Below are 27,268 nucleotides of genomic sequence, written 5' to 3'. Positions count from 1 at the left end.
GATCTGCCACCGCTACGAAAAAATGGGGAGAATGATTCACAGTACAATTTTGAAAAGAAGTGCATTTCTTTTAAATCAAGGCAGAAACAGTTCTCATTACAGTCCACTGATCAGTGACTAAATTCTACGTTATTTTAAGTTTACTTAATGCTACAAATAATCATTATCGACAATACTACTTAACCTGAAATAAGGCAGGGGCAAGATTTGACCTATAACTGTTTAAAATTCATAATGTTTGTACTTGTATACTATCCTATATTCATACACCTGTATAAAATACAACAGTGAAATAAATCTGTCCCCACAACAATAAACAGGGTATATCGTACAGCTAAAATTGTTATCACATCCTAAAAGTCATGGGATACATTAATAAGTAGACAATCATACGTTAATTTCCAAATTTAACAAGGAATGAGGATGAGGAAATAGATACAATGGGATTGATTTGTCATTACTGTCTTTACCTCAGCTTAAAGTCAGGATAGTTTCACATCATGAGGAACTTGGAAGTACTAATGTCACAAATCAGAGTCAATGCATACAGTACAGCAGAGCTGTAATCTTTTAAGAGCAACCTGATTTGCTGGAGTTTGCTTTGATTTTGCAACCCCAAAGCTGAATGATCCACATTTAGTTTCTTTGCCTACCTGCTTACATTTATATATACACATATAAATGTTGTTTGTCTCATGGTATTTATCAGCTTTGCAAAACTTTAGTGGGGGACATGTATCAAAAGTCAGGCTTCTGAGAAAACATTCTAAGCAACTGGCAGGGACTAACTGAGAAGTAAATATTCAGCTTACAACTTAGCCATTGGTGTTTCTCAACAAGCCAGAACCATGCAGGGAACTCCTGGCAGTCCAAAGGGTCCAATCCACTAACATAGTGGCTGATAGTGCTGGGTTTTAATGACAAGTGGCACCCTAAGTATCTTACTACTCTATTTCTAGAATTTTAACTTCTAAACTACTTTGGAACATTCATGTATTTTACCTACTGCTAAGCAGGCAAATATGATTTAATTACAAAACTGGTTGTAATCTAGGTAATAGTTTTACATCCACTAAAGCCAAGATGTGTCATAACATTCAACACAACTATACATATAGTTGTACCTTATACCTAATTTTGCAGTGCTGCAACTCCCCAGCCATTATATGCAAAAGAAAAGGAGCAAACCAGTGCTATGGAAGGACTTATGTCTGCTATTCTCACACTCACTGATTTACATTCATATTAAAAACATTATCAGCAGAGGACTGCCATGGGAAGAGAAGCATGACATGCAATTGGAGAACGGTTGAAGCCACGTGGTTCAGTATAAACACATGTCCATGTTCAACAACAGAAGTGATACTTTTGATTGCGAGGGCTGCTTGTGCTTTTGTTAGTTGTGGCTTCTCCAGTTACTCAGCGTGATGAAGAAGTCTAACCAGGAGGCTGCATAACAGGTTTAAAAACTGCATTATGGTTTTGCTGCACCAGGCAGACAGTTTGTCCTCACAGGTTTGAAAGAAACAAGAGGCAGCCGTTGAGGCCTATGGGTTAAAGGCAGCTGGTGATTTTAGTATGCTTCACGCCCCAAATCAATGTTTATTTTACCACAGAAACATTGAAATCAGCAACAGAGTTCCAAAGTGGAACCTTCACTAATCTATCCCATAGCAACACGGGAGCACAGTTTTCAAAGACACAAAATTATACATCTGGTAGCCACTTTTGTCCTCATTAGGTAAAGATTAGGAACTTTTTGGGACACGCATACACACAAACATAATAAAATAAAATTTAAGAAAGCAATACAAATTTTGTTGCTGTCAGAAATAGAAAGTGCCATGCGGTACATCATCGTTTCCTGGTCCCATTGTTAGCACTGGCTGACTTACTGAAACTTCTGCTCATCTGGGGAAAGTGAACAGTTGGCGTTCTTTCGGTGGGGCCATACAGCCCTAAATTCCTGGCTGTAGCTGACTTTCGAAGAGGCTTAACACTGGGGAAAGGATTGAAGACTTGTGGCTTTGAATTACCAGGCTGGGGAGATTTAGCCAGGTTTCCACTGTCTGTGGATGAAGCAGACGACTCAGATGAATGTGGCTGGCAGGACTGACTGGATGTTGACTCAGCATCACTTTTGTTATCTGAGGTGAGTTCCAGCGTTTCCAGTTTTAGCTGAACCACTGTCACGTCTGTATTGCTGCCCGTAGAGACTGCATCAGCAGACTGCTGGTCGGCTCTACGAGTAGTCCTGTCATCCAAGCTACCTCCTCCTCTAAAATCAGAATGTTTGGAAGCGTCCCCCTTTGCACCAGGACAATTTGTTTTACAGCTCTCACTCTGCTCATCTATAAGTCCTATGGTATCCCCATAGCCCAGCTGGCCTTTAGCCCTAGCAATGTTCTTTCGATGAACTCGTATGTGAGTGCGCCACGGAGAGTTTAGTTTTGATTTAAGATCTTCTTGGGGAATGGGAGACATCTTCCCTGTAGCATGACTTGGAATGTGGATAACAGCATTCTTGAGAGATTTGTTACTTGATTTCAGCTTCTTTCCTAAAAGGAGGTGGTTAATCACTGGGGAATGGTTTACCTGAGAAGGGAGGAGGCTGGTAACTGGCCCTTTGTCTGAAAGAAAGTGTTTGAAAGAAGCACAGTATTGTTAAACTAATGTCAAAACAAAATGTTCCAAGGATCTATCAGCAAAGACAATTTTTAGCCTTTCTTGAAGTATAGCAAAGGTTTGTAGGGCTGACTTCAAGTAAAATCACTGAATTCCTCTTACAATTTGGAGTCAAAAACAAAGCTATTCTCCCTCCATTCCATTCTCCCTCCATCCTTACTAAGTTTTGAGCCAGGAAAACCGTGAGAATAAGTCATAACAAATACAGTTCCTCCATTTGTGAAATTGTGCTGTAACTGAAGCTGGCTTCTGATATCTGCACCCCCCTCCTTCATTTCTATTCCAGCTTTAAGAGGCAATTCAGTCCCTACATGAATTCAGTCCTCTAAGCTCCTCCATGAGGCTTGAGTAAATGCAGAATGAACCAATATATTTTTAATAGATAAAACCACACCAACTTATTATTATATCCTCTAATTCAAATCACAGCAGTAAATTCAGAATTAGGTAATTAGGTGACAGTTTGATTAAACCTCAAACCCAGCCCTGTGATATGATTAGAAGAATTAGAACTGTTACTGTATTGGTTTGATTTTTTATTCTTTTTTTTTGGCAGTCCTTGGGAATCAACATCTTACTGTTTGCACTGTTTTGGCACAGCTACTGCCTTTATTGAAAGCAGATATATTGCCACTATTGAAAAGAATTTCCTTCAAAAAAGATGCTAACATTAATGAAAATAGCAGCTCCTACAAAAAAGTTTAGCCAGTGGGAGAGGAATAAAACTCTCTGCAGTGATCCATCTGCATGTTTCAATGCTGACTTGGAAAGATGACTTCCAATAAGGAGTTTGTACACCTTCAGTTGCTCTGTTCAGACTAATCTCCAGATCACTGAATCCCAACTGGAGAAACAGATTCTGTAAAACAGATTGCTAAATAATAAACTAACATCCAGCCCGAATTTGAGAGCAATATCATTAGGGATAAATAAACTGTCAGCTACAATGGAACATTTGAACCTGCCATGCCCTGATGATCTCAGGGGTATAGGAAGCTATGTAGCAGCTATGAATCTATCTGCTGCTTGATCCAAAGTGTACTCATCTCCTTTTATCATTTTTTCCAGTGCATCAGTATGTCAACTCCAAGAATGCCAAAGATTTAAACTTTTGAATCAGAGAGATCAGCACAGTGCACCCAGACAGCAATGACGCTTTTAAATACCATTGTTCAGCTGGTCCCTGGGACTTAAAAATATCCCAGGGTCATCATCTTCAGATCCTGACAAAAGAAGAAACATCATCACCTTCTCATTTGCATTTTGTATCTATTAAGTTACAACTACTCTGCTATTAATGTCGCAAGTCAATCTTTCATTTTCGCTATTTGGCTAAAAGTAAAAGAGCGTTATTGGTCTTGCCTCCTATTATGAGACTGGCATGTAATAAATCAGTAACTGAGTATGTTTTGATGTATTACCTGCTCTGATATACACATGGTGAACCTGCTGTTGCTGTTTCTTCTTTATCCTGGAATACTGCTTTTTCAGTGCATTGATATCAGTGGTCATACGCTCCATCATCATGCTGTTAAAAGCAGCGTGATACTCGCTTCGGCAAGACTCTATTGCTCCAGGACTAAGTTCTGCAATGTTACTGGAGCCCAGACTTTGTTCTTCATTCTGATCTGCATGGAGTGGGAAGAAAGAGGAGACAAGGAGTTAATTGGTATACTTAAGAGTTCTGCGGATTATCAGCAAGGCAAGACTATGGCTGATTCCTATTCTCTTATTTAACTGTAGTCTTTAATCAAAGTTGTTACAATACACATATTTAATAAAGCTGCAGTATTTTTTAACAAATATATATTTCTAGAGCTAATCCTTAAGAATAGTAAGGATTTGGTGGGAGGCAGGGGGAGGAGTGCATGTTTTAAGAATACAACATCAATTAACAAAGCAGTGTAAAGTTACGATCATGGCTTTCCAATAACCCCTAAGTACGCCAATCCATTTTTAAAGGAATATTAAAAAAAAGTATTTTTAAAAATACTCAGCTGGTCAAAGATGAGGCTAAAACTGCAAATCATAAAATGTGTTATAGTTGAAGAGGCATGAGGTTAAACAAATGGCCTAAGTGATACTAGCAAGAAGCATCAAGAAACGGTTATAGCACCACAGGGGATAAGCTGACAGTAGCAAGCAGAGCAGCTGAGGAGTTGGGCAACTTCTGAGCTTCTCTGATATGCAACCACAGAGCAAAAGAGGCATTGCAACTTATTTTCACAGCTGTTTCTGATGCACCACCAAACTGGAACTCTGGGGTCAAGGGGATAATCCTTTTTCAAGGGATGTTTGTTTGTCTTTGGTTTAGTTTGCGATAGCAGTTTGATGTTCTGACTAAGTGCTAGCTTGAAGTAGCAGGTGGAGACCTATATGCCCTTAAGAAAGAAAATAAAGAAAAAAAAAAGACACCACAAAAATCAACAGGGAAAATTTCAGCATAAAGGTCTCAGTAAAACCAATCCACAAGAACAATGATGGGTAATCATATAACTGTGTCTTCTACATCACTCTGTTTCCCTCTTTATCCATACACATTTCATTCTTTTAAACTATAGCTCCTCACAGGGTATCATAATGTCACCATCAAACACCACTTCATAAAGGCTGCTGCAAGTTAAGAAATATTATGTTCTTCTCATTGTGTTTTTCTCTTGTATCAGAATTTTGTTCTGCTTTGAGTGTTTGCACTTCTGAACATTTGTGTCCAAAAAATTATTTCAGTTGAAGGATTTGAAAAAATAGCATTTTGTCAGAACATCCTAAACCATATCCAATCTTTTTTTCTTAAATTGAATATACCCAAAATACACCCAAGAATACACTAGGCAACAAGCTGGCTGGGCTCATGACAGCTTTAATCTAGAGCTGCTGGGAGACCAATGCACACAGAGTAGAAAATAACCAGGAGGAGCTGGAAACCATGAAGCACTTGGAAAATTATGATTTTACTGCTATCACAGAAACATGGTGAGATGATTCACATAACTGGAATACCACCACTGAGGGCTATAAGCTTTTTAGAAGGGATAGACAAGGTAGGAGGAGCGAGGGAGTTACTCTCTGTGTTAAAAAAGTGGATAGAATGCTTCCTCAGAGAAACAGTCAGGAACAGGTTGAGAGCCTGTGGGATACGACTAGGGGCAGAACCAATAAAGGAATAATATTGTATAATATTGTATATATGCAGTCTTTGAAATTGACTTTCAATGCATCTTCATGGACTGCAGAAGAAGTGGTTTGTCATCTGCTGTAATCCCTATATGAATTAAAAATACCATTTTCACAGCAGCTTTCACAGTTGAACATATAAGTGATTTCTGCAGGGTCATGCAGATTTAACTCCATTTTTCAAAATTAACAAGAACGTTTTTACCTTTCATCTGTTTCTGGTACTTTTGGAGCTCCGGTGCCAAAAAGCCACTTAATGGTCCAAGACAGCCAATTGCATTGGCAATGGAGTCTTCATCATCTAGATCATTCTCTTCATCACTGTCTCTGGTTCTGCCTAGCCTTCTGACAAAGGAGAATATAAAGAAAAAAGGAAAAAGACATTCTTAAACATGATTACTACTAAACATCTTTATTTTCTTTAGGTGCATTTAAGGGAAGATGTAATTTCAATATCTGACAATGATCCACTGTAAGAAGTGCATTTCAAACTCACCCTGAAAGTGAAGTTGACTTTACTGTCGCAGGGAAAGGAGTAATGTTGTAAGTGTACTTCTCCCTTAATTCTGCCAGTTGTGGGAAGGGAAACTGAGCCATGGTATAAACAGTCTAAGGGGAAAGAATATGCAGCTTTTACAATCATTCCTTTAATCAACAGTCCTACAAAAGATTTGTCCATGAACAGACTTTCATAGACACGCAGAATTAAACACTGTGCCATGAAAAAAATGCAAATAGTCTACTTTTATAATTTATTATATTTCCTGTAAGAAAAATAAGACTCACTAGAAAAGCACATAGTTTAGAGTTTTAAAAGCACCTAAGGTAACGCTAGACATACAGACTACTTAAAAATCTGCTGTACTAATTTAATATTATTATCAGTCCTCTCCTTGGCAGCACACCTGCAGCACTGAGGCATCAGGCATCTTCCAGAAGAACTATGCTTCTGCTTAAGTATTCAACAAAGCACTGACACTGTTGCAGATAGGGATGAGCAGCCCCAGCTTAATGGAGAGTGTTAATGGATCCCTTACATCACCTGAGTTATAGACTAACAGGAAGAACCCAATATTGTCCAGCTAACATTAAAAAAAAAAAAAAAAAAGGATTTGTCCTGTCATTAAAAAAAGTGCCACCGCAACTCTCTGTATGCAAAATCGCAATGTGTAACCATTAGAACAAGACCACAAAAAGCTCTTACTAAATTTTATTTACTTCAATACTCAGAGTTAAATATGATCAATAGCTGCAAATGAACTTACTTTCAGCATTAATTTTGCTTTAGGCCATTTTGTAATAAGACAGTGTGTGTCAGCAACCAACCTGGCATGAAGACAGATCATACTCATTGCAGTATCACTGCTGATTTGGTTCTATCTAATTCAGTAGTCCTTTTCCCCTTACTTTTGCACTGAAAAAAAGAAAAACCTGAAACATCATTTCTCAGAGTTTCTTTGAAAAAATTAAGAGTTTTTCACAAGTTAATGTCTACTGACAGACAGCAGCATAAAAATTTCTCCTCAGCCATGGCAGGAAATCTTCCCTTTTCTTGCTCCTGTGCTAGTAAGTCACTGGCATTTTCATTTAAGAGCAAATGGCCTCAATTAACATGAAAGGAAATTGTGAACAATTTCTATTTAATTGATTCACAGACAGTGCTTTGTCTGTGCTAAATACATTAAGAAAACTGCAAAAATAAATTCTGAACCGTTCCTGATTAAAAAAAGGGGAAAAAAAATCTCCGGTGGCAATGATTCTAGCAATGAGAAGCAGGAAGGGTAATCCTGGCTAGATCACACAGGCCAATAGTACAGGTCAACAGGCTTCTGTGTGTAAGGAACTCTGTATTTTAAGCCCTGCAAAGATTCTGAGGCAAGGAGAATGCCTTCAGAAACCCAGAGCACGAACTGAAGCTTCGTCACTCAGTGAAACTGAAACACTACTGTGAAAGACAAATATCCTCCAGGGCCTGAATGGTGATATGCTGGCAGTCTACCAGATGGGGGAATTTTATGATCTGGAGAAAGACCAGGCCCAACCACCTCCGGCCCAACATGTCTGCCTGTTTGTTTGATCTCCATCACACTTCACCGTGTTTTTGCCCATATGTCTCAACTCTCTCCCTTCATAGAGAAGGAGGTACGTCTGGAATTTATTTCTACTCTTTGTGTCAACAGCCTTTTCAGGTAACTTCTTCCATATGCTATTTACCCTTCATGTGAACAGTCAGCCTGAACTCTCCATTTACTCCTCACACCTACTGTTTTCGATTATGCTTCCAGCTTTTCCATGTCTCCAATGCGTCTTTTCCAGGTCCTGTGCAATTTCTCTCTTTTGCACACATTTTTTGCTTAATTACTTGCTGTCAGATTCTAACTAGGAGCTTCACTTGCTACCTCAGAGATCCACAAACAGATTTTATGCTGGTGCACATTCAAAAATTTTTGTCAATCAGCACCTGTGATCTCACAGCAATGCCTCAACGAATCTTGCTGCTAGTTTGCACACAGATTTGGATGCTGTGTGATTAATTCTGGTGAAACTGGGCCAGTGGGAAATGGCCTACAATACAAAGCATTATGAGTTTGGCTGCACGGTCTTATTTATGGCAATGAGGGACAGATTCTGGGAACACTTAAAGAGGTGAGAAAAACACCTTCCCTTCTCATCTCAAACCTCACACCTTACTCTAAAACTGCAGTCAGCTATGCTCTCAGCAGAATGCCATACAAAAGGTGACAGGCCTGTGGCTTCCAGAGGAGGGAAGAAGTTCTGCTTTTGCAAGATAGCTCACAAAGTCTTGATTCAAGAGTTGCTGCACAATGATTTAAGGTTTCTCTCTCTTCACTAGGAAAACAAAACAAAAAGCAAAAACAAACTCAAAAACAGACTAAGCTGCTGCTTGCAGACTCCAGCAAAAAGTTACCAGTGAATTATCATCAAATGCAGGTAACTGCAGGAGATGGTCCAAAACACTGGGCTAACAGAGAGGGATTAACCTATTCCCTTCCACCGCGGTAAACACACAGGTATACCTCTCCTTTTTCTGTTTTCTTTTCATCTCTACAGTGGAATGTTTCTAAACCTACAAACTGAACTAATTTAGCTGCTTGTAAAAACGCTTATTTTATGGGAAGGCATGAAACCCTTTACCCAAATAAACGCACATTGTTTAAAGAATCTGCAGACACCTGGCATACAGTCTTTTGTCTCCTTGCAAGAGCTAAAGTTTATCAATAGGCCAATAAAATGACATTACTGAATACTGTATTTGCTTAACTGCTAGTCCTAAATACACATGCAGCCTAGCATCTGGAGTATGCAGCACTTACCCTTAATTCACCTAAACTGCTCAGTCTGAAAAAGGAGGAAGCTGTTGGCTTCCTTGCTCCTCCAATCACTCCAAGCTCTCCTCAGCTTGAAGGAGAAGAGCTAGAACTCTTTCAGTGTAAGGGCCAAATATGCAAAAGCTTATCTAATTTAAAAATCTGCTCTATCAACTCTTGCTCCTGAAGCATCAGCCATACCTTCCTCTTCTAGCTCCAAAAGGCAATAGGTCTATAGAGCAGGACTTGTTTCCTAGTGGTCTAGAAGTGCTAGCTATTTTTCAGAGGCTTAAGTAAGCCTGGACAAGTAGTTAAAACACAAGTGAAAGCATCATGCAACTTTAAAGAAAACGGAGATGATCACCACTAGCAACCTCTACTGAAATGTATAGAAAAGACAGAGTAGAATATTAATCCTTCCCCATGGCAGGATATTAATCCCTCAGCCACCTTGTAAAAAGTATCAGATGTAAGTAAAACCATCACTCTGATTCCGATTAGGAAAAAAAATAACATTCTGAAAACAAAGCAGCCTAAATGCTCATCTTTGGCTTACTTGTCTAAAAAATCTTAAAGCAATTTATAAAAGTAATATTTTCAAGCAGTTTATCTCCTTTCATTAATGAACTGGTTCATATTTCTCTACTTTCTTCTCCAAAGCAGAAAAAAAACCCACCAAAACTATTCAAACGCAGCATTCAGGCACGTGGTGGGACTCATGTCCCCTAACTGCAAATACTTACACTGCCTACTTTTCTCCTCTAAAGGTAAAGACAATCTGGAGAGAATTTCTCTGACGAAAAGAACTACACTGTCAGTGCCTGCCTTTGACTCTATGAATGCTATCTAAACTGTACTATGGTTTCTTCTACTCAGAGGACATACACAAAATAGGCATGCTGCCCTCCTCACATGTCTTCATTATCCGTACTACCCTATAAGGAACCATAACACCTATATTAAACCATACAAGTACTTCTGACCAGTTGCACTTCATTTTTGAAGCAGAACAAAGCTACGGTAGTTGCCTTTCCCACTCCTAGAACTCCCTCATCAGACAAAACAACTAAAAGTCTGAAAGCAATTCTTTGCTTCAGAACAGTACTTTATTAGACTATGGAAGTGTCTACTAACTTTGCTTGCAGAAATATTATCATGTATATTATAAAAAATATGCAAGCTCAAATCAATACAATTTTTATCTGCAATACTCAAGTCCCTTTCCTTTCCCAGAACAAAGCAGATATTTGTTCTTATCCAATGACATAAGTGTAAGAATTCAATGAGCGTAGTTATCTACAAATGTCTTTGTTTATAGTTCATTGACTGCCCTTCAAGGCAATTTTTTTTTAAATCATGAAGGACTCTTCTTCTCTTTCTCACTTGATAAATGCTTGTCTCCCACTATGTCTGCAGAATGAAAAGGACTCAGTGTAATAAATAACTGGCCAAAACAAAAACAAAATAAAAGAACATCCTAAAAATTATGACTACAAAGAGATTCTACATCTTGCTTGCGTAGATTCAATTGCACACTGTACCACACCAAACTTTCAGCTCTCAACATACACATACTCTTTATCAAGTGGAGTCTAGTGCTTTTCTGTTTTTAATGTGTACGATTTTCAGCTTTAACTGCAGGTCATCTGCATTTATCTTAAATTTTTATTCTTGAGAGAGTTTACGTTCCTGCAGTATCTGAATAGAAAATGTAACTCTTTAAAAATCAGCCCCTGAAGGATGATTGGAGAATGCAGAACATTATACCACAATTACTCACCTGCATGAGTTCGTTGCTGTCTATCAGACTGTCTTCCAGCATCTCCTGGGTTAGCTTGCCCATGGTACTGTAAAACTCATCTGCAGTTTCACAACACTCTATTTGCCTGTGTCAGAATAAATGTTGTTTTATCTCATTTTTTTATTACATATAATTATTTGCCTCCAAACCAAAACTGAATTTTCTGTAATCATAAAACATGCACTTCCATGAGTCACATTAATTCTTACATTTATTGCAGTTCCCCCTACACTTCCAAATAACAAAACTACACATCACTATATGATGTCTGCCTAAGCTATACACATTCACGCATATACAGACAGGTTATTCACTCTGCTTCTTTCAGTTATAAAACTTGAGAAATAATAAATCCTGAGCCCTTATTCATCAGGACCAAAAATAAGAGTGCCTCTTGCTAAATTAATCTTGTAACATTCTGCTTGCTTGCATGAAAACAAGACTGGGGCAATTATCTTGTACATACACACCTACATGTCGGTCAGTTTAACTGACTGTATTACAAAGCCATTATATAATATTTTATTTAAGGGTTAGAGTGGTCTGATCCAGATAGAAAAGCTTCTAACGGCCTCATCTTCGGACCTCTAAGAATTAAAAATTAATCTCATTCTCACCAGTTCTTGTAAGAACCCATCTGACCTCCAAACAGCATACCCAGTAAAGACAGAGACAGGGACACAAAACAGAATAATGAACCACTGATTAGATAGATCAACCTCATTGTTCCTTTGCCCTTGCAACTATTTCCATTCAAAGATATCAATGTTTTGTAACAATAAGTTCACGTTGCCTTCAAGGGGAAAATAAATACTATCTTCATCTTGTAAATGAGAAGCCTATAGGTTGGAAAGACTCGTGAAATTCTGCAAAGTCTGGAAGAAAAAAAAAATGAATCCATATTTTCTTAATGTTATTTGAGTGTCTAAGAGCTAAACCCACGTTAATATTTCCTTCCTAAAAATATCCCAGAAGGAAAGAAATCGCCAGTCATCTGCTGCACCAAATCACTAGCTCTGATAGCTTTACAAACAGAATGGATCTTCAGTTGGAATAAAAATCATAGTTCGAAAATCACTTTTGCTAAGATCATTATTTCAAGAAAATACACTGAATGTGCTATTTATTTATCCAAGCTTACATCATGAATTTGAAAAGAGATTTTAAAATATAGGCTGGAAAATTAAACTGTGTTTCTTCTCTGGATTTCACCAGAACAGAGAGAACTGCTTTATCTAAAATTACACTTTGATGTTTAAAAGACCTGTGATTCTTTCCACATTGCTGTAATGCAGAAAAACAAATTCACAGCAACAACAAAATCCAAAAATGTGTAAAGGTAGACAAGGATATATCCTTTCTTCATGGCCTTCTCCATACTGCATTTTAAAGTTTGGGATTTTACGTGCTCATGTCACCAATTTAAATCTGTTGAAATGGATGTGTCTGAAAACACTGATGAAAAAAAACAGGTACAGACAGAAAGCTTCCAGCATTAGACATTTCTAGTCACCTACTGGCATCCTTCCTATGGCTCTTAGTAAATAGGGAAAGGCAGGTGGCCTCATGATCCTGTCTCCAAACTACGGAAAGATGGGATCACAATTTTTTTGTTGAATAACTGCTTGTGGCAGAGCAGGATTTTTCTGTTGTGCCTAGACCCCAAATGGGCAAAAATGAGGAACTCTCCATCTGGATAATGTGACTATTGAGCATTTGCCAATTCATCTCCCATTTCAGTGATGGCCACTCTTCTGAGTCAGCCACTGCAACAGCTGAGTTTTCTCAGAATACCTTTTCCTTTGATAGGCATTAATTCATTTGATCTTTCACAATAGTAAGGCTTTCTTCTTCCCATTTGCTCAACAAGCAGCTCCAGGTCATTTCTGTTTATTGACACATTCATGGTACAAGTTTCTGGTTTGATTACAAGAAGCTTTATTGTTTTCACCCTATTTTTTATTTCATATCAATTATGAGAGCTATCTTATAGGCACTGCATACTTGTTTTTACAAATCATACGTATTATCTGTTTGTTACTTGGAACACTGAAAGAACTGAACATACTGTAGCCTTCCATGTAGAATACAGCTGCTGGGATGATAAAAAACTTTTTTCATGAGGACTAGAAGAAGAAGCTTCCCTTGATCTATCTTGGAGGGGAGGGGGAGGTCTACATTAGGGAACAGTCATTTAACAGTTCAGCTGCTACCAAAGTCTTGATTTATATTAGCTGAATGATTAAGTAGTGAAAAATGATAGAAATAACGGGTACATAGGCAATTACCACAAACTTACTGCCTTTCTTTACTAACAATTTCAACCTCTTGTGGCTTCCACAGAACTTCTTCGCTGCCCTTATTTTTAAATTGCCCACTCCTCGAGTCTCTTTTCATCAAAACAGAAGTGTGGCTGAACCTTTTGAGAGAAGTACTTCTCACCTCATTTTCAAGTCTAGAAAAACAGTTGTGAAAAGTATGAAGACTATGAGACTATGACTATTGTCACTGGTCCCACTTTTTCAATTCCCCATTCTACTTTCAGCAAAGAACAAAATCACGTTCCTCTCCCAGAAAAAATACAGCGCCCCATCTTTACCTGCTCACCTTATTTGATATGATTGATCACAAAACTACTGAACGTCAGGGCTGTTCAGCTTCTGTGACCCACCTTCTTCTGTATCTCTCATTATCACTCCACTACTCTTTTTCTGTTGAGTGCCCCAAAAACTGTCCTGGGACCACACTCCTATTTCCCCTATACAATAACTTAAGGTATAAAATACAATTAGCTTATTCTTTTGGCTGTATTCTTTTAGGTGGTTTCCTGTTCTTTTCATTCTTTATAAAGTGTGTTTAATTTTTTCTTTGATTACATTTTACACTACAAATCTTGAATGCAATGACTCCCTTTTATTTTTTATCATGTTATGAGTTGGAACATTTGTAGCTACAGCTGGTAAGTACATAGAGAACCAACCCACCTTTTATCTAAAGGTTTGGTACCAAGTAATAAAGGACAATGGGACTACATACAGCTTAATCCTAATGCAAGTTATTTGTAAACATTTCTTTCATGAACAGATCAAAAGAAATGTCTTGGGTAATTATCATGCTAATTACAGTTTCCATTAAAGATGAGTTGTATTAAACATTCCCCTGCAATGCTAGCAGCCTACAGTGTTTATATATTCCAAAAGAAGAAAAAACAAATCAAACATCCAAGTACAGAGACGAACATAAACCTCAGAGGTTCAGTCTGAAGGGAAAAAAAAAAAAAAAAAAAGGGAAGTGAAGCACTGATAAACATCTCAAGAAAAAATGATGCAATTGATGAAGAAGTTTTCAGTTGAACTAACATCTGCTTGTCCTGTGTGAGTTCACACCTCCTGCTGAAGTTGGTGATAGAACTCTCATTTCTCCAGGAGCACTGTGCACTTTTTGGAATGCAAACTTCTGCCACGACAACAGCCTCTGCTGAGAACTAATCTTTTATATTTCATTTTATGTAGTGATGATGATGTACAAATGGACAAATATAACAATAATAATAGAAATACAAATTAACAATAATGGCAATTTTGCTAGACCGTGCTTAAAAGCAGAGAATCTCAATAAAATGTCTTTGCAGGCATTCAGAGAGAAGAACCACGTTACACAGAATGATTCTCTTAGTAACCCTCAGCTGTTTTCTTACCCGTAGCCAATGGGCTTAAGTGAAAAAAATAAAGAGTAACATCTCCAGCTAGTCATCCTCAAATTGCTCTGTACTTCTTTTCCCAGAATGTTTACTAACTCCCTCTGATGTCTATGCTCTGGAAAGTCCAACTAATATTTCAGCATACCACAAAGACATTATATGTGCACAACACAAACATTAGGAGACATTCGCTGCAAGAAGGCTCAGCTCATTACTGTCCCCATTCTTTTGGCATCATGACAACATTCTCTAGTATACAGTTTCTTGGAAAAGCCAGAGAAGAACATTGCTTCTGCTTTGAAAAAGATGTACATTCTCCTGGAAGACTGAGAATATGCTCTTCAGAACAACATATAAATTATTTACATTGATCAAAGCAAAAGAAAAATCAGACTAACATGACCACTTACTCTCCTAGCTTTGCCCAGATAGCCAGAGCTACTCTCAGTATAATCTCAGAGCCTTCAAAGAATACTGAATCCCAGATCTTCAGAACTGTATGGTTAGGCAGGCAAGTGGCAAAGAGAGTCAGAAACCACTGCATGGTGAAGACATTTGTAAGAGGGGGTTCATAGCCTCCTGAAATATAAAAACATAAATGTTTTAAGTCCTTTGTAATTGCTGTTGTTTTACACGATGTATGAACTGCATACTGAAATTCAGCTGTCATTCTAGTAACCCCTGTTACTGGGCAGAAGTTTCTTAGCATGGAGCTAAAGAGAAGCTGAGAAAAAGAAAAATGAAAAAAATGACATACATAGTCACCATTCATTTTGCTGTATTGCCAGAAGCTCTAAGCATCACCACCCGCTTTGAAAAACACCACTAAACATCTTTTCTTAACATCAGAAAGATTGCTTTTCCTTCTCTATAACTACATAAGCTAAAAGCCTTCCATTTAAAAAAATGCAGTAGTATTTCTGCAGAAACTAATGACATCAGCAGTCTTCAGTCCTGATGCACTGACAACTTAGATGAAGAAACTGTTAACACATTCAGTTTTCCTTTTGGCTTGTGAACAGCTTCCTACAGGATTTAGCAGCCTGACAAAGCTGTAGTTTTATTTTCTTATTATTCTCAGAGCGCAATTTGTGCATCCTAGTATCAACTGAATTCCATGATTCACAGAGGCTGCTGTCTGTGAAAATACCTTTGAACAGCAAATGCTTACTTGACACACTTTCTTAGTTTTCATACAGTCTGCGCTGTCATGAGTTTATCTGTATGTAGCATGGTGGTACATTTTAGAAAAGATGAAACCTGGGTGCACTTAGCTTCCAGGGGGGCGATGGAGGTGAGGAGGAAACTCTCATGAATGAAACAGCTGTATTTTGATTTAAAAACAAAACAAAACAAAACAAAACAAAAAGTTGTCTGGAGGAAATGCTATACAACAAAAATTCGCAGTGCAAAGCCAGTTTTCAGGTAGTAATTCAGGAAGTAGCTCAGTTTTGTATCTGCATATTGCTAAGCATCCAGGTGAAGGCATATTAACCAGTTGCCATTTGCTCTTGCATCACAACTCTTCTCAGAACAGCTCTGTAAATTTCAGCAACTAAAAGCAGCAAGCAGTTAGACACATATTATGAGCTGAGGAAAGAAATACTTTTTCCACATATCTTTTATACTAAGCTGTTCATTAGAGGGGTGGCATTCCATATGTTCTACTGTCAACATGTTTATGTTATGTTTGCAGTTGTGGGGCCAAATGACTTCCCTCATCTTTCCTGGGAGACAATATATTTTAAGCATATCAATAACTGAAACGATCATCTTTCACTCCTAACAATGCAAAATGCATATTTGCTGAACAATATAATCAGGAAAACGCTTCAAAGACTATTTTCAGACCTGTGCTTACATGAAACAATAAGAAGGAAATGAGTAGCATTTTCCATTGAACCTACCTCCACTTTCTCTGTTAGCAGCTCTTTGCAGGGTGTCTAAGTGTTGGGACAGTTCAGGAAGGTTCATTCGTAAAAGATCTCGGAAAACAGCCATATCCACAGAGAGAGCACGGAGATTATTGACAAAATAACTATCAGGAAGCACCTTATCAATTAGGTAAATCATGATCTGTAAGAAGGCAAATACAATCACATAGGACTTACTTCTAGAAAATAAGTCTCAATAACAGAAAAGAGATATAAAATTTTAAATTCTGTTCACAAAACTACAGGTTAGAGCCAGTGTCAATACACGCCTCCGGCATCTCCATTAAAATGGGGAGTAATCGTCGCTGTAAGCATTCACAGGTACTCTAAATTGCCATCAGCAATCCAGACGCAAAGGCTAAGACAGCCTCCTGAAGCTGCTCAGATTTTATGAACCATTAATGACTGAAATCAATTTCATGATAAGCTATGCCCAAATTGGAAGCATCACTCAAATCAAAGGCAACTTTTTGCACTTTTGATGCTAGAGGTGTTTATGAGATTTTCCAAATTGCTGAAAAGTTCCATTATCCCCTTTCTAGTTGTTAACTGTCACAACTAGAATACTCGTCTTCTAAAGAATCTTCTTTTGCTTCTCCAAAATGCAAGATAATGTTCTTTTAAAGCATTCCTCACACATCTCACTGTGATGTGTTAGTGCATGCTGCACTTCATCTTGTCATTTTAAGAGGTGCTAAAGTAAGCAGCACAAGACAGTTTAAAGAGACATATGTTTCAAGATAGCTCAACGACATGGGTAAAAATGCATTAACTGGATGCTGTCGAGCTTCTGAGAACGAACAAACGGAGCAAATAAATATAAAACACCTTCTGTACATTAGCAGCCCAACAGGAGACTCTGAACTTCAGGATCTTAGACTATTTCAAATGCCTGCTCTACCAACTGCATTAAGAGATTCTGCATGTGGTCACACTGTATGCTCCAACTCTCCACTACTCACTACCTCTCCAGAGAGTTCTCAATCCTTGCTAGCTCCCAAGCCTCGTCCAGAGCTACTCTTTCTCTCTCATGCCTTCTTGCAAACAGGTATCTTTCCTCTTTAGCTTATGCTACTATTTAAAACGACAAAAGCTGCACCTTTCACATCAAACCCCTTCTTTTTCTTGAGAAATTCCAGCCTTACAAAGCACACATACGGAACATGGAGAAGAAATAACTTTGTTTTCCATTCTCATTTTTGCCAGATAAGACTCATTTCGTAGTGCTAACACACTTCAGTGATTTAACTCTTCAGGGCCCTCTAGGGCCATTCCATTACTTCTTCAGCAATAGGAGCCTGACACAGCTCATGGTAAGAGATGACACAAAAATAACACAGAGTTCCAAGTAACCAATTTGAAAATCATAATCATAAAAATAGGGTCATCACGTTTCCTATACCATCATAACGTGTCCTAGGAGCTTCTGGATTGTATAAGATAGATGGAAAATAATAGTTGAAAGTACTGAAAAAAATTGTAGCACAAATTATTCAGAGGAAATTTTACTCTGACAAATACAGTATTTTCTTACTATCATAAGTAGCTCTCTAGAGTGGTCTAGAATGGAATTTTAAAAAGTCTAATAAATAAAACACTGTCGGGGCTATTTATTTTCATTTTACATATTTATTTTGTGTGTATCTACAATTAGCTTTAAAATGCAGCAGATTTCTTAACTGCCATGTACAAGGTTGATAACAGAAACTGGAAGTTTCAGCTAAACACAGGGATTGTGTAAAGTCAGTAGCAATGTCATCTTTTATTTATTTATGGTCAAGCTCTCATTTGTTTTTTGAATATAGTGTGTTTTTTTGTTAAACAGTAATAACATTCAAACTGTCCACCTTTAGTTCAGACAAGATAATAAACAATCCAGAGATAAAAATCAATCTACTTTAAGTCTTGCTCTTTTTGGCTGTTTATAAAGTTCACACATTCATTTATTCTTAAGTTCACTAAGTAAAAGCAATCCTCAACACTGCAACAAAAGATTCTACTCACTTTCAATGCATCTCCCTCATTGCCTTCCATCACTTCCAGAATGAGTGCAGCTAGGATGTTAAAGCCCTGACAATAGCCAACAGATTTATTCCATCTGGCATAAGCCAGCAAAACTCGTTTTAACACCACTCGATCTTGCTCTGCCTCCTGGCCACAGTAAGAACTGCAACCGGTTCGGTGAAGGTCCTTGAAAGGATAAAAAAGAAGGAAAGGACAGACAAAAAAAAAAAAAAAAAAGATGTTTATTTCCCTCCTTCCATTAGTTTTCCTGCCTGCCTCAGTTTTCCCTTCACGTCCACCCTCCAAACACATGCTCCTGAAGTTGATGAGCTTGTTTCTTTTTCAATCTGTAAACCTTTAGCTTGCTTAGCCTATTTCTCTTCAGTAGGGTCACAAGTAAATAAGTTATCTAGAAAATGCTCACAGGAAGTTGTCACAGAAAATATCAGAAGACATCTGTGTTTCAAAGAGGCAATGTATATCAGCTCTGTAATTCCTTTTTAAGTCTTCCTCCACAGAATGGTGTTTTCTCTTGATTTTAAGGATTTTCAAAGACATCAGAAAAATGTATTCTGTGCATATTAAACAAAGGCACATGGGAAAAGTATTATTATTTTTTTTCTATCTCAAAATCCTTTCATTGCATGGGGCAACCACTACAATGTGAATAGGCTGAGCAGAATATCACAATTTGTTAATATTGCACAATACGGAACAAAGGATTCGAGTAGATGCTTGTGTGCAAATGCCACTAGCAGCAGCTAGCAGTTTGAAGCTAGATGCAAACCTTCTAGCAAGCATCTGCCTTCCATTTCAAGACATCTGTTCTAGAAACCATTCAAATTTTTTACTGGGAAGCGCCTGACATTACCATTAAATTTGTGAATAATTTATGCTAGGAAACGAGTACAGACAAAATCCAGTTTTTAAACTGACCAAACAAGACAAGAGGAACTGTTTTTCTTCAAATCAAAATATAAAATAAATTCCAGCTGATTAAGTTTTCAGGACAAAAACAAAGAAAGAGAGGCGTCCTTGAGAATTTAATTTAAATTATTTGTGAAAGGCGAAAGGCACTACAATGTTTTGTGTTTCATGAGTAAGATCTAACGCCTTATATTACCAAGTACAGATGACAATAATAACCAGGAACACCAGGTACTTTGTTCCATGTCCTTTAATTAAGATGATTATAGAAAATAAAGAACATCTCCTAGGTAAACAGACCAACATCTACATTACCACAGCAATATAAATCAGTTAAGCTCTCCCTCAAAAATGCCCTTTGTTTTACATATAAATTAACAACCAGCTGAGAAATGTGCATAGAAAGATGCTCAATTGCTTTACTAGAAAACATAATATTGTTTAACCCCAGTAATATCTGTGCTTATTTTCAAAATCTGTATTGTAGGAACAAAACTTTACAACTATCTCCATTAGTCTGGCATGTCTCATAATTATTTTTTTTCTTTAATAGAAATTGAGGAAAACAGTTTCATTAGTTTTTTGTTTGTTTGTTTGTTTGTTTTTTCCCCCTTCAGTTAATGCTAACCAGATCAATGCAAAAGAAGGATCAAGGAAGGAGGAGAAATAACTTTTGTGGATCAAGGGGGATTTTCCCACATGCATTGGAAAGAACAAAATTTATCCAAACTCTATCTTAAATGTATATAATCACTTTTCATTTAAAAAAATAAAATAACAGTAAGTTGTCTACCTTTACTATCTGGATGCCCATAGAGTCATCATCTGGATTACTTCTTTCATTGAATGTGAAACGCATTGTTTTATCCCAGTCAATGGCTATACTGTGCAAGTACTGATCAGCAAGGGTCAGCCAAACCTAGGAAGTCAACATAATGCATTATTTCTCAGATAAAATATGAGCAGTTTTTATAAGCACCATGCGATGAACCTGACCAGCTTCAGCCAGCTGCAATCTGCTGTTAAGACTTGCTGTATACAGGAGAAAACTATATTTAAAACAATTTTTTGCATAATTAAAGTAATACCTTGCTCCCGAAAGCAGAAAGGAGGAAAATGGTATTAAGTATCCAAACCTATGAACTGTTGGACCGCCAAGTCCATTGTCAGAAACCAAGAGCCCTTCCAAGTGGAAGCCCATCTAATGGTCCTATCAGCGTTTCTAATCTTACAACCAGCAGGGAGTTCTACAAAGGATAAAACAGCTGCAGGCTTTCCTCTAACTCCACCATGGATCCATCTCCTGGAAACACAAACATGAGAAATCCAGTAGCGCTCCCTCTCCTGGAGGTCTCAACTTTCCAGAAGGAGCAGTTCCCAGTACCTTTGGAACCAATCTGGCACCCAGCCTTTGGAACTAATCTGAAATAAATAATACTTGGATCAGTATAAGTTAATGTTGAAAAAGGACTAAACTATTGGCACAACAGGGAGTTCTGAAAACACACATTGCCCACTTTTAAAACCTGTTAATTACCAAAAGAGATTATGTATGTGCACTTAAGACAAATTGTAGACCTTCATTAAACATTTGAGAAGTTCTTGAGCCATAAATATACATGACAGATCATACAATGGCAACAAGTAACAATAAAGGATTTTTATTTTCAGGAAACTGAAAGAAATCATGAAAGCAAATGGGTCAAGTTTTATACCAGCTGTTAACTCCCTCAAGTGACAAAAGTAATTCAAACACTTCCCACAGATATAAACACTTAGATAATTGCAGGGGGAAGGAATTTGTAGACAGCTCACAGAATCTCAGATTTTCCACATTTAAACATGCCATCCCACGCTTCTGAAAAGCCACCCATGTAGAGGATTAATGTTTCTCCGTCTCCCAGCAGCATTTGGCACTGTTAATTTCTTACTGATGTTGTTCGACTGGATTGTCTATTTCTGCCAGCTCTGGACAACAGATGTCACATGCCACAGCGGTAATCCAGATGTCACCCTGCCCCTTCCACTGACAGCAAAGGAAGCAATCAGCATGCTGCCAAAACAACAAATATTTCCGTAATCTTGGTATCAATATCACTGGAAAACCAAGGAATAGCAGTGAAAAGTGCAGGCTGTACAGAGGTCTCCACCTCTGGAGCTATTCAAAAGCTGTCAGGACATGGTTCTGGGCAACCTATTCTAGGTAGCCCTTGAGGAGGTGGTTGAACTAAATGACCTTCAAAGGTCCCTGTCTACCTCAGCCATTATGTGATTCAGTGCACCACCACCACCAACAACAAAAAAAGCTGAAATGGCAGTTCTAGTACGCTTATTGAAGTGTGGGAGCAGAACTTTTCAGGAAACAGAAAGCTTATTAAGATGACGTAGTTATTCACTGGAGCTGTAGATTAAAAATAGAGAATGGCAGTGGTGTTAGGATAACAATAACACAGTCTCAAGTTTCCTTCCCCGTTTTGCAATTTGGAAACACAGCAAGAAGGAAACGGGAAAGAAAATTACCTGATGCATCAAAAATACAGGTAGGTATTTTAAAAAGCTTTAAAAATAGTCTGTTGAGTAAAACTACATTTTCAAAGCTGAGATTGCATGCTTCATTTAGTTTTTAAGAAAGTAAATACATAAACATCTATTTGTAGGCTAGGTAAGTTCAAATTCTGCTGAATTCTGCAATAAAACAAGTTGAGCATAATCCCACTGGGCCCTTTCCTCCACCATCAAGTGCACTTTCCCTGCAATGGTGTACTCTACCATTCCACATCACTCCTGACTCTTAACTTCCCTTTTTAAGGGACTTGCCTTTACCCCATCAAATGTATCCAAGAACATTCCTTCCAGCATTTCCAGCACTAGCGTCTATCAACCTCACCTTCATAAGCATGACAGCCTACAACTCTGACAAGAGTTGCTCTACTTTTAGTTGATCTTCAGCTGCTGAGGCAGCTTCACCAATTCAGATCCTTGTGACAGACAGATTGAAACAATATCACCTGCACTGCAGTAAGTTTTCTGAGCCTCAAGCAGAAAGAACCTGACTGGTGTAAATACCATCTTTACCTGTTTCCTCAGTCTTTCCAGATGCTACATGAAGTTACCACTTAAGAAGGTAAACTCGGTAAAATCCCAGTAAAATTCACACTTAAAATTTCCAGTGTTAAAAAACATAACAGTAATAGTGATGTTGTTCATCCTGTTTATCTTTCATGTGAAACTGAAACTCAAAGGTGATGTGTTGAACACTGCATGCAGGTCTACCTACCTTTCGCCGCCATTCTTTTGGTATGCCTGTCGGCAACCTGGCCACTGCTTTGAGTGCATCATGCCACTAAAAGCAAAAAAAAAAAAAAACCAAAAACAAAAAATAAAAATCCAGGTAAAAATTCACCATTAGCTTAATGTAAAAATGTGGCAATATCTAAAATACTGCAGACACACATTCGTTTCATTTTACTGTATGCTTTTCAGAGTTCTACTGTTTAATCAATTTATTGGGAAAATACAGATTAATTACTGAATAATATAACAACACTATAATATTATAGGTCACAAAGATGTAAGAAATCTCTGGGAAAAAAAAAAAAAAAAGAACAAAGAAAACCTATTGCACCTTCCAAATACTATTTCTATATTCCAAACACTATCTTCATGCAGTAGTAAATAATATGCTGATACGATGACAGATGCATTTTTGAACTAGGGAAGTACTTTAACCAAGGTGAGTCTGGTACTCCATAAGCCCAGATAATAATTAATCAAATTACCTGCTGAAAACCATTTTGACCTAAAGATGGCTCAAGAGTAAATTTCAATTTTGTATCAACTCCTAGAAACAAAAAGGAAAAATAGTTATGATCATAATTTTCATTTAGATCAGAAATAAAACTGGTTCAAATAAGATCACAGAACTTCAACTACCTGTGTTGAATAATCATATTTTAACCTGTTCCTGTGATTTACTGTCTTCACAGGGGACTCAAGGCATATGTCAAAAAGCATACAGAGAAAATGTTTTTTTGAACGACGTGTCCTCTTCAAATTAATGTTTTAGTTCATCACAATTCATTATGCTAAAAATGACATCATTTGTTATTTTTACAACCATACCAGGACATCGCAAACTACCATATGAACCTTTATATCATCCATAGGAGCAGATTATGAAAGTTGTTATGCAGAATATTAGCAGATATGACTTGAAGTACAATATTACACGAAATACTAGGATCTCAGATTTGGCCTACACTGCAGCCTGACTATGGCCCCTCCTATGCCAGGACACGAAGAACAGCGACACCGGTTCTGCTCCGCTCTGCTCGGCTCCGCCATTCCTGGGTCCTTCCAATGCCGCTGTCCAGAGCCCCGGTGCTGAACACGGCGCCGCACCGTGCCCCGTCTATTCAACTTTCTTACGCACAGAATGAAGCCTTCGTTTTCCCTCCATAACTTCAATCATGCATTTCTCCATACTTAAATATTACATACAGATCACAGTTTTCCTAGAATATCAATCCTAACATTTTTACATACATATTTTAATAGTCTTAAAAAAATTACTAATTTGCTAGGTTTTATGTAAATAAAATCTATGCTAATCAACTCACCAGTAACACTCAGTGCTTTGAAGGACTAAGCCTGAGTCTGTAAAAACCTAAACTGTAGTGACATCTGCTAGTTCTGGAATATTAAATGTCTTTCAGCATTTACATACTGACATGTGGAAACAGAGATAAGTAAATTAAAATGTAGAACTAAGCAACTTGAAAACCTTAATGTCTATATATAAAGACAAAATACAGAGAGACAAAGCTTTCTCCCTGAAGGCTACTTTTCTTTTTTGAAAATAAATAAATAAATAAATAAAAAATCACACACACACACAAAAGTGTCAGTTAGTATTGCCGAACCTGGGGACTGAGGCTTTGGTTTCTGTGCTTTAGATTTAAAAAACATGCCTGTCAGATTTAGAAAAATAAAAGATTCAGCATAAAGCAAATGTTTTGAAAAATATTCAAGTATTAACAGATATTCCTGGAAGCAAGTGTTTATTAGTATTCTACCCCATAAATCCATGGTGCTCAGCAGGGACTCCTAATACATAAATCTTTTCATAATAATTCAGAACAGTGTAACAATGCTAGTAACCGACTAAGATGAAATCATATCACATTTGCTGGAGATGTGAAAAAGGGATTCTCATTCCCTAGCAATTTTGTGGTATCAGAGAAGCCTACTACACACAAAAAGACATTGTGATCAAGAACTCCTTTTGTTAAGGTAACAGCTGACATGTTATCTAACATTACCTGGAATCAAAGAAGCAATAGTCTTCCAAAATAATCATGTATTCATTTCCAACTCAACAGCCACATCTTAATCTCTTCACAGTTTTCTAAGATAAAGATCTCAGTAACAACTTATCTCTTCGTCTTAAAATCTTTTTAAAGAAAAATGCAACCAGAAACACAGGCAAGTGTCTTGAATCCGTGAGTCTAGCAAACCATAGCTGACCACTAGGACAGGTGTGAAATTACTAGAAATTAGACTAACATTGTGGTAAAACTAGACTAGACTATGGGCTAACTCTTCTGCAGCATGACAAGGACCTATTGGTCAGGCCATGTACTATAACTACAGTATTACTTCATGAAGCCGTGAAGTCTGTGGCCCCTTATTTGTTCCCAGGCAATCCCAGTTGCCAGGCAGAAATATTCTCCAAATCAAACGATATGATGTTTTGGTGACAGAGAAGAAGCAAGAAGCATGGGGAGTGAGCCACAGAACATTCAGGGACGGTTCATCACACCTGTTCATTTTAAAGAATTCGTATTTCCTAAAATCAGAAAATTATAATTTTTTTCAATTAAAAAAAAAAAATCAGCAAGTAACAGATAAAGAAGCTGTAATATGAACAGTACAATCTTTTTTCCTAATGATTTCAAAGGCAAAAGAGATTGGAAAAACAACCCAGCCTGGAGCTTCTGAGGGTACATGCAGGAATGCAGCCAGCCAAGTGGCAGCAGCACCTCACTGCCTGTTACATGCTTCTCTGCATGTGCAATTTCTGCACCCTTCAATGAATTTGTCCCTGGACTTCAGAGCTTCCCCAAAGAGATGAACTGTTATCCTTATTTTATCTTCTCTTGGTTCCTCAAACCTTCCTATCTCCATCCTTTCCCTTCTAACAAGTTTTCCATCCTTGCATGTAATTCTCCTCTTGTCGTCGTGTCACCCATTTCATCTTGCCTACTCTTGCCCTAGAAAAAGGCCCAAGATGTCCAGAACTCTTCCCACAGTCCTTTCTCCCACAAACGTCCATTGTATGCTACATCTTACCACTGACTACCTTTACCTCTGCATTCAGTTGCCTTCTTCCCACAAACCTAAATTCCCCAATACAATCTTCCCTCCTCAGCTCTCCACATCTACCCAACCCTGCCACCCTCTGCACCCATTTTCACTTGTTTTGCCCCTTTTTGCCCACCTTTTATGTCTGGGCTACATTTTTCACCATTGTGTAACATAAGCACACCTTTTGCAAGAAAGATTCTTGATCCCTTGAAGCTTTATGGGAACTTTTCTTACCAGATCCTCCACATGGACAGCCTGGCTGAAATGTAACCTGCATGCAGCTCCTGGGGACTGTAAGCACCAGAAATACAACACAACCCTTCTTTTTAATCAAACCAGACAGCCTAATAGTGTAATTTGGCATACTACATATTACCTCTGCAAATGACACCTCATACCTAAAAAAAAATTAACCCATGTAGGCAGGAATGTGTTGGGAATATATTTGAATTAACTAACTCCACAAATACAAGCATATACAGAAGTATGATTGTTTGGCATCAATTAAATTACTGAAGGGTAGAAGAATGCCAGAATATGGCCTGTTCTATGTCCTTGTAACCTGGTCACCAGAAACAACTGCAAAAATTGTATTTGGAGAGTAATTAAAAAAAAACCAAAAAAACAAAAACAACAAAAAAAAAAACAACTACATACACATTTTTAAAACACCCACAAAACACAAGAAAAACCAGAAATCAGGCCTATTAGCTTTCCCATATAAAATACACTGTGAAACCCCATAACAAAAGGCTGAGAGAAAGAAGATTTATACCCAAATCTCAGGCCTCCCACTGCATGACCAAAGTGGAGCATACAACCATGTAATAAGCCACGTAATAAGGAGCTAAAGAAAGCATCCAGCCAAGTACTTGGATGAAGGAACCAAATCGTTGCTCCCCAGCTCCATGAAACAAAAGGATAGAGCCAAAGTCTGAGAATTCTTCAGCAATACTAAAACAGAAAAAACATACAAAGACGATCTGTTCTGATGCAACCTAAAGAGCCATAGCTTCAAACTCACCAAGCACATAATTGTAGATTTTTGCCTGTACTTAAGTGGAGATGTTGAAACTCCTTGAACGGAAAACAAATAAATATTTTACAAGAAAACAAATGAGGAAAAGGGCTCTGAGCAGCTTTCTGTGCAGTGGGATACCAAATCTGGGGACAAAAATGGCAACATAAACTACCACCTTATTGTTCCTTGCTGTTTCAGAAATAGCAAGATTCTTAGTCTGACCCTGTAATTTTTCTCTAAACATACATTTTTACCTGCAAAACCAGAAATAGCAGCCAGAGCTGCCATTAGAGCTCACTGGGATTCATGAAAGCACATCCAACAACT

The 27,268-nt window shown here is 37.8% G+C and overlaps 1 protein-coding gene across 5 annotated transcripts in view; it reads right to left on the bottom strand.

Moving 5' to 3' along the window:
• Positions 1-211: 211 nt before the first annotated feature.
• Positions 212-27,268, bottom strand: part of TBC1D30 (TBC1 domain family member 30) — a 49,557-nt gene continuing 22,500 nt past the window's right edge. For 2 of the 5 annotated variants that reach the window (XM_042872780.1, XM_042872781.1), the window contains 12 exons: positions 23,334-23,395; positions 22,832-22,897; positions 20,348-20,473; positions 18,628-18,813; positions 16,597-16,765; positions 15,100-15,268; positions 10,969-11,074; positions 6,356-6,468; positions 6,065-6,204; positions 4,107-4,313; positions 3,852-3,908; positions 212-2,630 (listed from right to left, as the gene is read on the bottom strand). In XM_042872780.1, the coding sequence (XP_042728714.1) occupies positions 1,855-2,630; positions 3,852-3,908; positions 4,107-4,313; positions 6,065-6,204; positions 6,356-6,468; positions 10,969-11,074; positions 15,100-15,268; positions 16,597-16,765; positions 18,628-18,813; positions 20,348-20,473; positions 22,832-22,897; positions 23,334-23,395 (2,177 nt within the window). In that variant the 3' untranslated portion in view covers positions 212-1,854. Of the gene's footprint in view, positions 2,631-3,851; positions 3,909-4,106; positions 4,314-6,064; positions 6,205-6,355; positions 6,469-10,968; positions 11,075-15,099; positions 15,269-16,596; positions 16,766-18,627; positions 18,814-20,347; positions 20,474-22,831; positions 22,898-23,333; positions 23,396-27,268 lie in introns of those variants that run through there. The other 3 variants (XM_042872785.1, XM_042872783.1, XM_042872784.1) reach the window with 2 other exon arrangements.

The sequence above is a fragment of the Lagopus leucura genome, unplaced genomic scaffold (assembly GCF_019238085.1).
Source record: "Lagopus leucura isolate 7727_CA_CO unplaced genomic scaffold, USGS_WTPT01 Super-Scaffold_100008, whole genome shotgun sequence".
Classification (NCBI taxonomy): Eukaryota; Metazoa; Chordata; class Aves; order Galliformes; family Phasianidae; genus Lagopus; species Lagopus leucura.
This window is presented reverse-complemented; position numbering and strand designations above follow the sequence as displayed.